The 12,752-nt window shown below is 37.5% G+C and overlaps 1 protein-coding gene across 4 annotated transcripts in view; it reads right to left on the bottom strand.

The window, feature by feature from the left end:
- Window positions 1–12,752, bottom strand: part of rnf213b (ring finger protein 213b) — a 34,057-nt gene that overhangs the window by 5,576 nt on the left and 15,729 nt on the right. For 2 of the 4 annotated variants that reach the window (XM_077200359.1, XM_077200357.1), the window contains exons 26-57: window positions 12,581–12,717; window positions 12,380–12,478; window positions 12,072–12,205; window positions 11,872–11,988; window positions 11,380–11,429; window positions 11,114–11,270; window positions 10,864–10,999; window positions 10,278–10,466; window positions 10,044–10,177; window positions 9,721–9,896; window positions 9,414–9,608; window positions 8,999–9,186; window positions 8,681–8,801; window positions 8,389–8,489; window positions 8,025–8,207; window positions 7,801–7,946; window positions 7,322–7,421; window positions 7,041–7,152; window positions 6,407–6,605; window positions 6,096–6,286; window positions 4,936–5,061; window positions 4,166–4,276; window positions 3,682–3,924; window positions 3,506–3,587; window positions 3,376–3,410; window positions 3,033–3,281; window positions 2,730–2,895; window positions 1,865–1,950; window positions 1,515–1,751; window positions 1,253–1,385; window positions 1,076–1,159; window positions 767–947 (exon numbers count right to left, since the gene is read on the bottom strand). In XM_077200359.1, coding sequence (XP_077056474.1) covers window positions 767–947; window positions 1,076–1,159; window positions 1,253–1,385; window positions 1,515–1,751; window positions 1,865–1,950; window positions 2,730–2,895; window positions 3,033–3,281; window positions 3,376–3,410; window positions 3,506–3,587; window positions 3,682–3,924; window positions 4,166–4,276; window positions 4,936–5,061; window positions 6,096–6,286; window positions 6,407–6,605; window positions 7,041–7,152; window positions 7,322–7,421; window positions 7,801–7,946; window positions 8,025–8,207; window positions 8,389–8,489; window positions 8,681–8,801; window positions 8,999–9,186; window positions 9,414–9,608; window positions 9,721–9,896; window positions 10,044–10,177; window positions 10,278–10,466; window positions 10,864–10,999; window positions 11,114–11,270; window positions 11,380–11,429; window positions 11,872–11,988; window positions 12,072–12,205; window positions 12,380–12,478; window positions 12,581–12,717 — 4,598 coding nt within the window. Of the gene's footprint in view, window positions 1–766; window positions 948–1,075; window positions 1,160–1,250; window positions 1,386–1,514; window positions 1,752–1,864; window positions 1,951–2,729; window positions 2,896–3,032; window positions 3,282–3,375; window positions 3,411–3,505; window positions 3,588–3,681; window positions 3,925–4,165; window positions 4,277–4,935; window positions 5,062–6,095; window positions 6,287–6,406; window positions 6,606–7,040; window positions 7,153–7,321; window positions 7,422–7,800; window positions 7,947–8,024; window positions 8,208–8,388; window positions 8,490–8,680; window positions 8,802–8,998; window positions 9,187–9,413; window positions 9,609–9,720; window positions 9,897–10,043; window positions 10,178–10,277; window positions 10,467–10,863; window positions 11,000–11,113; window positions 11,271–11,379; window positions 11,430–11,871; window positions 11,989–12,071; window positions 12,206–12,379; window positions 12,479–12,580; window positions 12,718–12,752 lie in introns of all 4 variants that reach the window. The other 2 variants (XM_077200358.1, XM_077200360.1) reach the window with 2 other exon arrangements.

The following is a 12,752-nucleotide window of genomic DNA, read 5'->3' as shown; positions in this document are numbered from 1 at the left end:
TCGCAAAGACCCGCCTTTTTTTAGTTACTGCGTGACAAGCCAGGCGGCTCTCACGAGTCACGCACATCATGTTCTGGACGTAGCCATGGGCACTTACTAGATCGTTTCATTCGAGCATTTAATGCTAAGGAGGGCTCTAGCTTACACGTCTCCGAAGGACTGGGCTAACAAGGACACAGCCTCACTAGGATGCAGCCTTCTGTTTAAGCACCCATAGACTTATAAACATGTAAACTTATACTCTACGATTAAAATGGTAACAACTAATACAGGTTAGAATGTGCATATAGTCTTACATATACACTATAGGATGCATTAAATTGTAGAAAGTGACAGTAAAAAGTTATGTAATATGTTATTGATTTCATACAACATTTAAATAAACAGGGAGTTAATAATAAAGTGACTGTTTTGCTATATTTTAATGAAAAAAGTTTTAAACAAAGCCATACCAGAACCGCAGTAAATTCAGCTAATGACCTATCCCCTTTTGAATCGCAAAATTAGAAATCCCGACAAAAGAGGACGTATAATCACCCTAAGTAATGGCTCCTAAAAAAATCAGCTTTGCCATCACAGGAAAAAATGAAATTTTTAAAATTATATTAAAATAATAATAAAAAAAACAGCTATTTGAAATTAATATTATTTCAAAATATTTCCTTAATGAAGCCTTGATAAGGATATTTTCTTTCGAAAACATAAAAAAAATCTTATCAACCCCAAATTTTTTAACAATAGTATACATTCATTCTCAGATACACACCTGTCTTCCTGGTGACAGAGTTTTCTTGCTTCTCGCACAAGACTGTTGTGTGTCTCAGACAGAAGATCTATGATTGCGTGGAGACATGAGCCTGGTCCGCGACGACTCAGGGACAGAAACTGCCCGGAGCTTTCCTTAGTTAGGTCTTTTTCACAAAGTGCATGATCCAAACCCACTGAAGCTGAAATAATAAAACAATTCAGCAGGTTAGCCAAATGATTGTGTTTTCTAAGTGTTTTCTAAGGGATGCACAAAATATCGGTATTTAAGCATTTATGCGTTTTAAATTTATAACCTCTAACAGCTTACTGTTATTGGATATTTCCATTCTGAGTTGGTTCCACACCTTCATGAAGATCTCTACTCTTTCCGACAATAACTTCTTCTGGTGGCCTATATTCAGTAACAAAAATTAGAGTACAGTAATGTTACATATATACAAAAGCTTCATAATTCAATCAACTAGTGAGTATAAGCATGACAGACCAGCAGGAATACTGTGCAGCAGTGAAGCGATGGTGTGGGTTTGGGTCTCGGAGCCTGAAGGAAGCACTTTTGTTAGATCAGAAAACAGGGCAGCAAGAGCCGGCAAATGGATCAGCTGTCGCATGCAGTGCACCTGATAAAACACAAACACACACGTGCATTTATGTTTGGGAACATGATTAAAGACAACTTTAAACCATGTTTGCAACTTCTGTAATGTGACGTAAGGACCTGGATAATTATATGTCTTCGGTTAACGAACCTTATTGACAAAAAGCGTAAGCAGGGCTGCTTGACTCTGGTCTATTTGCTGCGATAAGCTTTCCACCGTTAGGATAGGTGAGGGGCTCCAGAAGGCAGAGTGGTGGGTGGGGCAGTTAGTGGGGAGATTAAGGATTTTTTCAGGGTTTCCCCTCAGTATCTTTATCAGTGGGCTGTTAGAAAGTTGGTTATCAGCTGCAATTAGCTCCTGTGCACGGCCCAACATTTCCTTCATATCCTGAAAACAAGCAAGTACATGCGGTTATATTTTTTAGGAGTTAATCCAGGTTTTTATTTCAGAGACTTATGGTTTAATGTTTCCCCTTGATTTTTATCAGTATCAAGACTGACCTGTAAAACAGGGCTGATGACTGTTTTACACACTGTATTCTCCCACTGCTCTCTGGATTTGCGTGAAGACAGATCCACGCCAGCACCTTATGTAGAGGGGGGGAAAATATCAAACATAGGGTCTCTGACTGCACAATTTTTTTTCCAGTGTTGTTAATGTCAATAACAATTAAAACTATTAAAAATAGTTTTCTGTAATTGAAGTAAAGCTGAAATAAAATATAAATATTAGATAAAAAACTTTACACAAAATTAGAAATGTTGCTGTGGCAACTAACTGAAATAAATAAGCTTAATTTGAAATAAGAAATACTAAAATAAAAATGAAAGCTATACATAAATATATAAAAATAAAAATAAAAAAACACATAAAATTAAACCTAAAAATAAAAAAATAAAAGCAAATTAAAATATTAATAAATATGGTAACACTTCACAATAAGTTTTCATTAGTTAACATTAGTTAACTACTTTAGTTTACATGAACTAAGAATGAACAATACTTCTACAGCATTAATCTTACTTAATGTTCATTTTAACATTTACTAATACATTATTAAAATCAAATGTTGTATGTGTTAACATGTATTAATCCACTGTGAACAAACATGAACAATTAACTGTATTTTCATTAAATAGCATTAACTAAGATGCAACAAATGTATTGCTCATTGTTAGTTCATGTCAGTCAATACATTAACTGATGTTAACAAATGAGACTTTGTTGTAAAGTGTTACCATAAATACTATAATAGTAAATAAATAATACTAAAATAACATTCTTTCTTACTACTTAAAGTAAAATGCATGCAACACTGTCAAAACTTCAAAAAGGTTTAATTTTATTCAAGATTAATATGGATACCTGAGGTGGTCTGCAGAGACCTGCTGAAGATCAGATGAATTATAGTGGCACAGTCGTCCATGTTAAGATTCAAAGTCTTCCCAAGAACCTCCATGTCCTTCTCAAGATGTTGCCAAAGGAATTCTTCGACATCATAAACAGTTGGTTTGATCATATTTCTGATGGCCTGTGAAGAACCAAGGCCTTTAGAAAACAGTGCTTTGATTCTCTAATACTAGTGGCCCACTAACATGCAAAACCACATCTAATAAGTCAACATTTAAACACACATATTGCCATTAGGGTTGCTTTCAACCTTTTTACCTGTTGATGATGAATGGCCCCTTGTAACATGGCCAGGTGAAGACATAGTCGAAGGACACAAGACTGTGCTACAGTGAGATTCCTGTTTGGGGCTTCAGACCGGCTTTGAGCCCGCCCCAGTATATGTCCAGGTTGTGTCAGGTCTGTGACTCTATTGACTGAAGTAAAACCTTTCACTGGGTTATGATTCTGGCCTCCTATAAGCACTCCACAAGTGGCACAAGATGAAAAAGCCACTGGTTTGCCACACTAAACAGGTGGAGAGAAATAAACAATCATAATCATTTCCCAGACTATAGTATCATTTCACTCAACTGAAAATGAAAGAAAATATACATCTCACCTCTCCCACAAAGCATGCATGACCATTAGAACAATCTATAAGGTAGGAATGAAAAACAAATTATTTTAGTTAGGTGGCATTTAAAGAAGTATTATTATTTTCAATGACTTCATGAACAAGTCACACTCACAGTACATCTGCAGTTTTCTATCCTTGAGCCACTGCTGGGCCTCACTGGTATGGTCGTCAGGCATTGTGGGTAGAAAGGCTTCCTGAGGATTAGTAGAGAAGCATGGCTATTTTAATTATCATCCTGATCCATTCAAAAACCAAAAACTGTATTATTCATTAAGTAGTGGTCCTCACTGTCATGTGCTGTGGTTGAGAGGCGATGTTGAAGAGGGGATTGAGCAGTTTGGTTCCACTGTAAAACACTGCGCTCGCATGCACTAGGAGCTCCAGTACAGGACGACGCTGAGCAGGTACACCAGCACTGAGTCTTAGGTCAGATCCTGGACCTCCAATCTGATTGGATAAGAGAGCGGTGCAGAGCTCTCTGGTATGTCCTGAGATGTTCTCTCTAATAACGTCCTCCAAGAGCCTGATATCCTGTTCACAGAGAGGAACATTTTGTCTGCCAGGAATGTTTTGCCCTTTTTTTTTTTTTTGAGAATCTCATAAAGTAAAGGCATTCATGCTCAAACATGTTACTATTACAGGTTGGATAAATTTAAAACATTAGAATGATAAATATGTGCAACTTTGTTGCAATTCCAAATGTATTCCCACTGTGTATGGATTCCAATTGATATCTGGGTTAATAAAATCATAAAACCTAACCAACACTTACCTGTTCTTGAGGATACATAGCACTTTCAGTTGACATGAAGCGACAGGTGACCTGCCTGAAAACAGCTAGAGTCAGCAGGATGTTTTTCAGTGGGCCAGGACCACCAATTGTCTGAAAAAGTTTTTTATTTTTATAAAACCGTTTACACTCCAGCTCCAAGTACATTATACACCAGTGTTCAGAAGTTTGGGCTCAAGATTAATTTTTTTTTTTTTTAAAGAAAATTGTACTTTTATTCAGCAAGGATGCATTTAATTGATCAAATTTGAAAATAAATACATTCTTTACTGAAATTCTAAGACATTTCAAATAATGCTGTTTTTTATACTTTCTATTCATCAAAGAATCCTAAAAAATGCAAAAAAAATTCTACAAAAAAAATATTAAGCAGCACAACCGTTTTCAACATTGATAATAATAAGAAATGTTAGTTGAGTATCAAATCAGCATATTATAATGATTTCTGAAGAATGTGACATTGAAGACTGGAGTAACGATGCTGAAACTTCAAATTTGCCTTCACATAAATAAATTACATTTTAAAATACAATAAAATAGATAACACTTCACATACATGTATCCCTGGTAAGCATTAGGAAAAATTAAAAAAAAATTATCTTACCACAAACTTTTGAAAAGTAGTGTAACAATATACAGTGCATCAACAAACAACTTGACACTTGGCAAAATGTGTTCTTAATAAGACATCTGACATACATTTAAAAAAAATTAAATAAATGTATTTATTTAAACCAAATGTAGACACTGACCCGTAGAGCATCTTTGAGTCCATTTGTTGTGCCTTCCTGCTGCAGTGCTTCTCCCACTCCATCTCTAAATATTTGGTATGGCTGACCACAACACAAAAAACTATCCACCTCTGCAGGAATAAACCTCTGTAGAAAAGAAAATAACAATTATAATAGATCAGCTACAATTTTTCCAAACTTAAAGCGGCACTATGCAGGATTTCTGTTTTTGTCAAACAGCGATCCCTAGAGTCGCTGTAGAGTACTTGTATTTAACGTTACTGTCGTAAACACCACTCACGCAGAGCGTTTCTGCACACACGGCCTCTGCACTTCATAATAATAAAGTAGCCTACCGCGTTAGGCTTACCTGAGCCTAAATGCCAGATGACACCAATAAAGTGTATCATGTACGTCGAATTATTTCGTAACAATGTCCGTTATGATGTTGTTAGACATGATTATTGCAATTTATCATAATAGTTTGCAAATTGCGCTCATTTACTCTATTTACAACGTGTATGCTTATTTCTGTCCTGATAATTATGTGAGATATTGACAATTGTTCTCATGATAATCGCAGGAATCAACTTTAACAATGAAAGCCTGACTGAGTGGGACTCTTGCCCAGTTCCTCGCGCTGTCAGATTCTCGTTACCTTTTTCTAGACTCTTCCGACCGCGCTTTCTTCGTTTTTTTTCGCCATTCTGAAAACGCAGGTCCGATGTTTACTCGTGTCTGACTCCTCGCTCGGCCAGTCTGCCGTTTCCTCTTTCTCTGTTCCTCCGACAATGCTTTTAGCTTTCTGCTTCTTATATGCCGGCTTTGCCATGGGACGATAGTTGTTCTTATAGCTAGCCGGATCCTGGATGGGGGCGTGTATGCGTGTAATGTGTGCAGTGCCGTAAAGCAATTTGTTACATCGCGAGAGCTGAAATCACGCGATACTTCCTGACGGCGGTCCGCCGGCCCAAAGTTGTAAGTGCGGTTTTTCCACTCACAGGCACCAGAGGGGGGCGAGACGACCACCATTCAACCCGAAAAGAGTCATATAACCATTCCAATAACTCCGTAGCTGTTCAGTTAAGCTAAAAAAACTGCATAGTGCTGCTTTAATTTTATTATATAACTGTATAATACTGTAAACACCCTAAAACCAACATAATTTTGAATGGCCGTACGTGAAGGCGTAGTATCTCCACAGGAAATATCCATTCATAATCAGTGCTGTTGATCAGTGCTTGCAGACAGTCCATGCCAGCCTGCCTGTTGAGTGCTCGAAGCAGATAAACTCTGTACCAGTCGTTGTCACAGTATTCACACACAGCCTTCACCTGCTCCAAAAGCTTAATCTCCACTTCACTAAAATTATCTGAAAGACACCAAACATATGGAAGGATTGCACACAGTTTTGCAAATGTTATCTACTGTTATTAATTTGAGCATTGCAATATAACTGCCATGAATCAGTCAGACCAGAAGACACTCTTACAGTTTTTTTGGCTGACAGCTCTAGACAGGATACGGGCAGCAGAGTCCAGACACATTCTGAGGTGAGCCATAGACAGCAGAAACTCAGCTGGGTCATTCTGTCTGGAAGGTGTCTGTTTACGAGCCAGTCGGCTAAGGAAGTTTGAGTTGTCCTTCAGATGTCTATGATCTCCATTTAATCCAGAACAAAACAGGGAATCCTGAATAAACATACATCTGATTTTAGAGAGATATATGCAGACTTTAGATAACAATTAATGTGGCTGAAATCAGAACACAGGCATTGGTGATTATACTTCATTAAAATAAAAAAATAAAAAAGTTTTTAGTGCATTGTTAGGCATTTGTTAAGGTACTCTGGATGGTTGCTAAGGCATTGATAGGTGGTTGCTTACTGGCCCAAAACAAAAGAGTCAAAAGAGTCCACCCTCATATCCATGGGATTTTTCTTCTATTTGGTTATCCAACAGCCAAAATTATTATGTATGATCACATTTGATGAATCATTCATGTCCATGGTACAAAACAGATTAAGCGCTGAAGGTTAGTACTTGAGCAATAGTAAAAGTGATACTTGCCTAAGAAAGCACCATTATTGAGTAAATGCAAGACAAAAGGGTGAGATTATGACAGACCTGGAAACAATTAACAAAGAGTCGATAGAGTTCAGTTCTGTCCTCCTGGTCCAGAAGCTTGTTCTCCAGGTCTTCTAAGTACCTTTGAATATGCTTCTTCACCTGTTTGAAACTGAAGAGATTATCTTATTAAATACTGCTCTTAATAAGAATGACCAAAACTCTCAAGACAACTTTGAACAGAACAACTCACTGTATACTGCATATTTAAAGACATACACAAAAGGTCACATATGCCTGGTGTGTTAAAGTGTATGTATGTGTTGTCAGTATTGCAACACCTGTATTGCAGAAGGAGTTTAGGCAGCACAGAGCGCACCACAGGACTCTGGTCAACACATTCCAAAAATGGGGTGAGCTCTTTGGTCTTATAAACATCTCCTGTAATGTTAGACATGTAAATATAAACATTAAAAAGATAACATATTATAATTCATATTATAGAATAAATCATTCTTTCTAGATCTTTGTAATGATTTGGTTAACCTGTATCACAAAACTCAATCATCCGTTAATAGCAGTTCTCACGTTATTAGCATATTGGAGGGGGAAATATGTTTTAAACTTCGGCCTGTTTTTCACACAAAGCTATTATATGATTTCAGAAAACTTGGAATACAGACAGGGTACAGCATGGAACCCTTTTATGATATTTGAATGCTAAATTTATATCCTTTTTGAAGCTTGAAAGCTCCAGTCCTTATTCATTGTACAGAAATTTAATTTTGAGATGGAAAATTCCACAAGGAAATTCACCCACCTTGTGCCAAGATGAGGAGAGAGAAAAGCAGTTCCACCAGGTCCTCTGTGGGGTCTTGATCATCAGTCAGACAGAAGCGAGAAACCACCTCCAGGAAAAATGTGTTACAGCATTTTCTTATCTCTCTATGCTGCTTCAGGGCTAAGCTGTAATAGACAAAACTCAGACTTTACAGACGATATACTGTATATCAGAGGTTACCAAGAACAAGGAATTAAACTCACTCTATGGTTGTGGAGACAATGGGCCTGTAATTGTTCGCTAGTGGTGCCTTGCACTGGGGACAGTACTTCGCTTCTTCTCTCTCTGTGGATCTCCTCAGACAGGACAGACAAAACACATGCTCACAAGGAAGAGAAGTGGGCTCTGACAGATCTAACAGACACACAGAGCACTTCAAACCATATCTGTGAAGAAAGAGTATACAGAAATAAACAAAGGTTATAAATCATTCAGTAATGCTTAGTCAAGTAAAATGCAGATTTAAAATAAATAATAAATATATTAAAATAAAATATTGTTACATAGTTTCAAATAAAATCAAACATATCATCTCAAATTATACAGCTCAAAGAAATTCAAGTGTACCGCAGTTCTCTGCTGACGGACTCATCGTGGTAATCATTGAGTATGCGGATGATTTTCTGAAGATTGTCTGTGGTCCTCAAATCAGGAGACCCTTCCATTAGCTGTGAGAAGGGAAATATAAGCAGCATATATGCTAAGGACTTTTAGGGTTCTAAACTCAAATTTGTCACTTTGATTTAGCATCCATCCCGAGAAAATTTGCTATAAGCCCTCAAATTTTACTACAGCAATAAATGGCTTCAATGTCTCGTACAAAAGTAATAAACAGAGCAGACAATAAGCCTAGACTCACCCCATGGAACTGCCTGCAGTGTTTCAGAGTCAGTGCTTTTATCCGCTCATCTCCAACTTCCATTTTGATGACCACCTTTTCAATGAAAGCAGCCACTAGCAGCAACCCCTGCCACACTGACCTAAGGAAATAAAAAAAAGATTTTTACAATATGATTTGAATAAGAAATCATGACATATATATGGCATATGTCATGATATATATATATATATATATATATATATATATATATATATATATATACTCATATTTGTTAATATCAAATCAAGTTTTCAAATTATCCTATTTTCTAATTCTGGAACATTCTTTATAACTCACTTTATAGTGTCTAGGTGTTTGAGACAGCCAGGGCTGCAGAGGGCGCTGTAGTCTGGACTAAGCACTCTCTCTAAACATGGCTGAAGTTTCTCAACTCCTTGCAAGAAGGTCCGGCATTCTAGTAGTGATGTTATGGGTAGGAGCTTTGTTTCTTCAACACAGATACCAACAGCTAGAATGTCTTCACACTGTAATGAAACATTCTCATTAGTCATCTCATTAGTTTAAATTTAGTAGTTTGACTGCACACTAAAGATTATTTTGCTACATAGCAGTAGTTTAAATAGGCACATGAATCTAAGTCACCAGCATGTGTTGACCAACTAACTAAGTTTTGCTGATGAACAGCATAACCAGAATAGCATAAACAATCCTAAATCAACATGAAAATTCATGCTACACTACTGCTCCTCACCATTTCAGGGCTTTCTCTTTCTCGTTGGATGATGTGAACCAGCTGAGGGTTGAGCTGAAGGGTATGTGATAATGTGTCCAAGCGTGAGGCGTAGATTTGGGCTGCTGCAAGGATCCATGATGGAGAGAGCTCAGGAGTTACTGACATCTCCATTTGCAGAGCAAACACACAACCCTGCACTGCAGTAAGAAAGACCTGCAAAAAACAAATAAAAAAAAACATACACACACCCAAAGACGCCCACATTAAAACGAGAGTTGTGTGAAAACAAATTTGTTGCCATACAGACAAAGCATTTGTATCTCACCAAAAGCTCTTCCTCAGAGCAGACTTTGAATGACAGAAGAACATGATCAGTCAAGTAGCGCTGACCCAAATCAACTTTCTCTCCCTCTGAGAGTTTCTGAATATAGCTGCCCAGTCCACTGTCTGATACAGCACTAACAAACTGTAGAATCCTTGCTTTGCTGCCTTTCTCAGTGCCTGAGAGAAAATGAAAAAGCATTAAGTATAAAGTTTCGCATGACTTTTCATTCCAAAGATAAAGGTATTTTAAGTACAAGTAAGTGTATGTGGTATCTGGTTAGCTAACAGGCCAACTTTAGCCAAACACAAAGCAAGAGACCTCACCTCGCACAAACTCTGATTCCTCCCACAAACTCTGGCAGTATGCTTTTATCAGCCAGCTAAAAGGAGCAGAACAACGTCGTTCCACTTCTCCAACAAACAGCTGACACTGCACATTAATCTCCTGTTCTGGGGTGCTAAAAGATGTAAACATCCACCTCATCAGTTAAAGTCAGATCTTTAAAACCAATTGAATGCTGCATTTAATCATAAGCAGGTTTCATGCATTAAAGATACCTTGCATTTTGTAAGAGAGTTAGGTCAAGGAGCTGTTGATCTTCAAAGATATCCAGCCAGAACTGAGACAGACCCTCGCTGAGCCCTTCTCCATACAGTAGGTACAAGTTGCAGTCTCTGTCTAACACTTCTAACACTTGGGCCAACACTGGGGTCAAAACACCCTGTAGACAGCGCCACAAAGTGTGCCTGAACACAAACACAGAAATGTTTTGCTAGCTAATTGTTAGTTATCTCTAATCTATGGCTGATCATTCAGTGGAATAAACTTTAATTATTTTATATTTTGATTGCTTGTATAACAGACACGCAGAGTCACAATAGCCTTAAGTAGGGATGGAGCTTGAGATTATTTTAAAGGCATTTTTGCTTTGTGAAATGCTAGATATGCAAAGCTTCCAAATCATAATTCTACAGTTTAACAGTTCAAAGTAGTTACCATTATTTTCTCCGCACAAGTTTTACTTTCTGAGATTTTTATCTACCCCCTTTTGATTCGCCCTGAGCGTCGGCTGTTTTTGACCATCTGGGATATATAGATGATAGATAGATTGTTAAAGCTAGTTGGATTATAGTACTGCAGTACCGAAGTGTTCCACCTTCCTGCAGAGCTTTATGGTTCTTTGCCACTTTATAAGCCCAGTCTTCTGGATTATGAACCAGCTCCTCCTTCCGCATCAGTGCAAACACCAGCCTCCTTAGCAACACTTCCTGGAACCGTACTGTAAATATACATGCAAATGTAACTTAAGCTAATACATATATTAAAACATTTTTTTTATAAATATATTTATAAAATATATTGGGGGTGGGGGGGGGGGGGTGGTGGGACTGACCTCCTATCCGCCCAGGGTCACCTCCCAGAAGGCCAAGCAATATGTTCATGCGCTCCATACTTCTGGAGGTTTTTTTGCCTATATCTCTCAGGAGTGAAGCAGCTTTCTGGGTGCAGGCTCTTATTAGGGACAAACTGTGTAGATGTACTGATTCTCCCTGACAACAAATTAATTATGTTTTAGTCAGAAGGTATGCAATTTCTTCCCATATGGCACACTTGACGTATATGTTTAAACTTATCTGTTGCAAGCTTAAAGCATTTTACCCTCTCCCTTTCTGGTCCACTTGTATCCAGTTCTTCTGATTGCTTGACATCTGTAAAAGAATACTGTTTTTCTAGCATCTTGTAAAAGGTTTCCAGATTTATTTTTTAATAAAATATTAATGGTGCTTGCTTGAGCAAAGCTTGCCACAATGATACTGTCGTGGGTGGTTTCCAGGGTGCTGCTATTAAGTTGCTAGAGTGTTCTGGGTGTTTATAGACCCTAGATATGGCTTGGGTCTCTTCTTTAGTGCAAGTCTATAGGATTTTTATCATCTACCAGACCAAACACTTACACTTCTCCTCAATAAGTTGCACAAATTGAGGGATAATTTACGTTTGTTGAGTTTAATATTAAGTGTTAGGGGATTGTTTAAAAAAATATTGTTGCCTTTGCCAGCACCACTAAAAAATCTGAAAAATATTTCACTCATTCCTCCAATTTTAGCAATTAGTGGATGTACAAATTGCAGGCAGCATTTGGTCCTTACATACCTGACTGGATTGTCTGAAATATGAGTTTACTTATTGGTATTCCACAAAAAGCCTTAAGATTTAAGCTCATGTCATCAGAATCTCTGAGGTCATCAATATGAGCAGACAGCCAAACTCCTTTAAAAAAAAAGATAAAGATACTTGTTATATGACAATAATATCTAAACAAATGTTTCACCTACCACAATATTTCCACTTACCTCCTTGAAAGCCAATGTACTTGTTGCCACTTGTTGTACATTGCTCCCCAATTCGGGAGAGCTTTGTTATGAACACAGTATAGACATTGCATTCATCCGACTTCAAGGACAAGATTTCATTCATGGCACAGTACCTGAGGTAAGAGGAATGAAAGTTGAAATGTGACAAAAGATGACTGACTCCTGTACGGAGTATTACTAAACTGAAATCTGATGCAAGTATACTGTAAAATGTGAGTATCCACTTTTTTCTAAGTCTTTCTCAGAGATTTCATTGGTTTTTAGCCACCAACATCAAAAAGACTCACTTCGCTGAAGCAATAAGTTCATTTTTGCACAATGACTCTTCCATGTCCATCTGAACCAAGATTATGTGTAGAGACAGCCCAGATTCCTTCAGGAATGACCTGTGGAAAAAGAGATAACGTACAAGAAATTGTTGACCATTTGTTATTAAAGTGAAAGGTACTGAATAAATTAAATATATAATAAAAAAGTATCAAATTAACCGTATCTTGCTGCAAAAAGAAACTTCTGTGTCAAATTGGTGTAAAGAGAGCAGAAGAAGCCGCTCAGTGGATAAACCCAGGGCCGGAGCAAGATTTCTCACATCAGCTCCAGTGAGAAGATTAGAGAATGTGGTTACCTAACAGAAAACATGAGCATTGACAAGTCTCTTAA

The sequence above is a fragment of the Siphateles boraxobius genome, unplaced genomic scaffold (genome assembly GCF_051911475.1).
Source record: "Siphateles boraxobius isolate OS27281-9 unplaced genomic scaffold, OSU_SipBor_1 46, whole genome shotgun sequence".
Classification (NCBI taxonomy): domain Eukaryota; kingdom Metazoa; phylum Chordata; class Actinopteri; order Cypriniformes; family Leuciscidae; genus Siphateles; species Siphateles boraxobius.
Note: the sequence above shows the minus strand (reverse complement) of the source record. Positions and strands in the feature narration are given on the sequence as shown.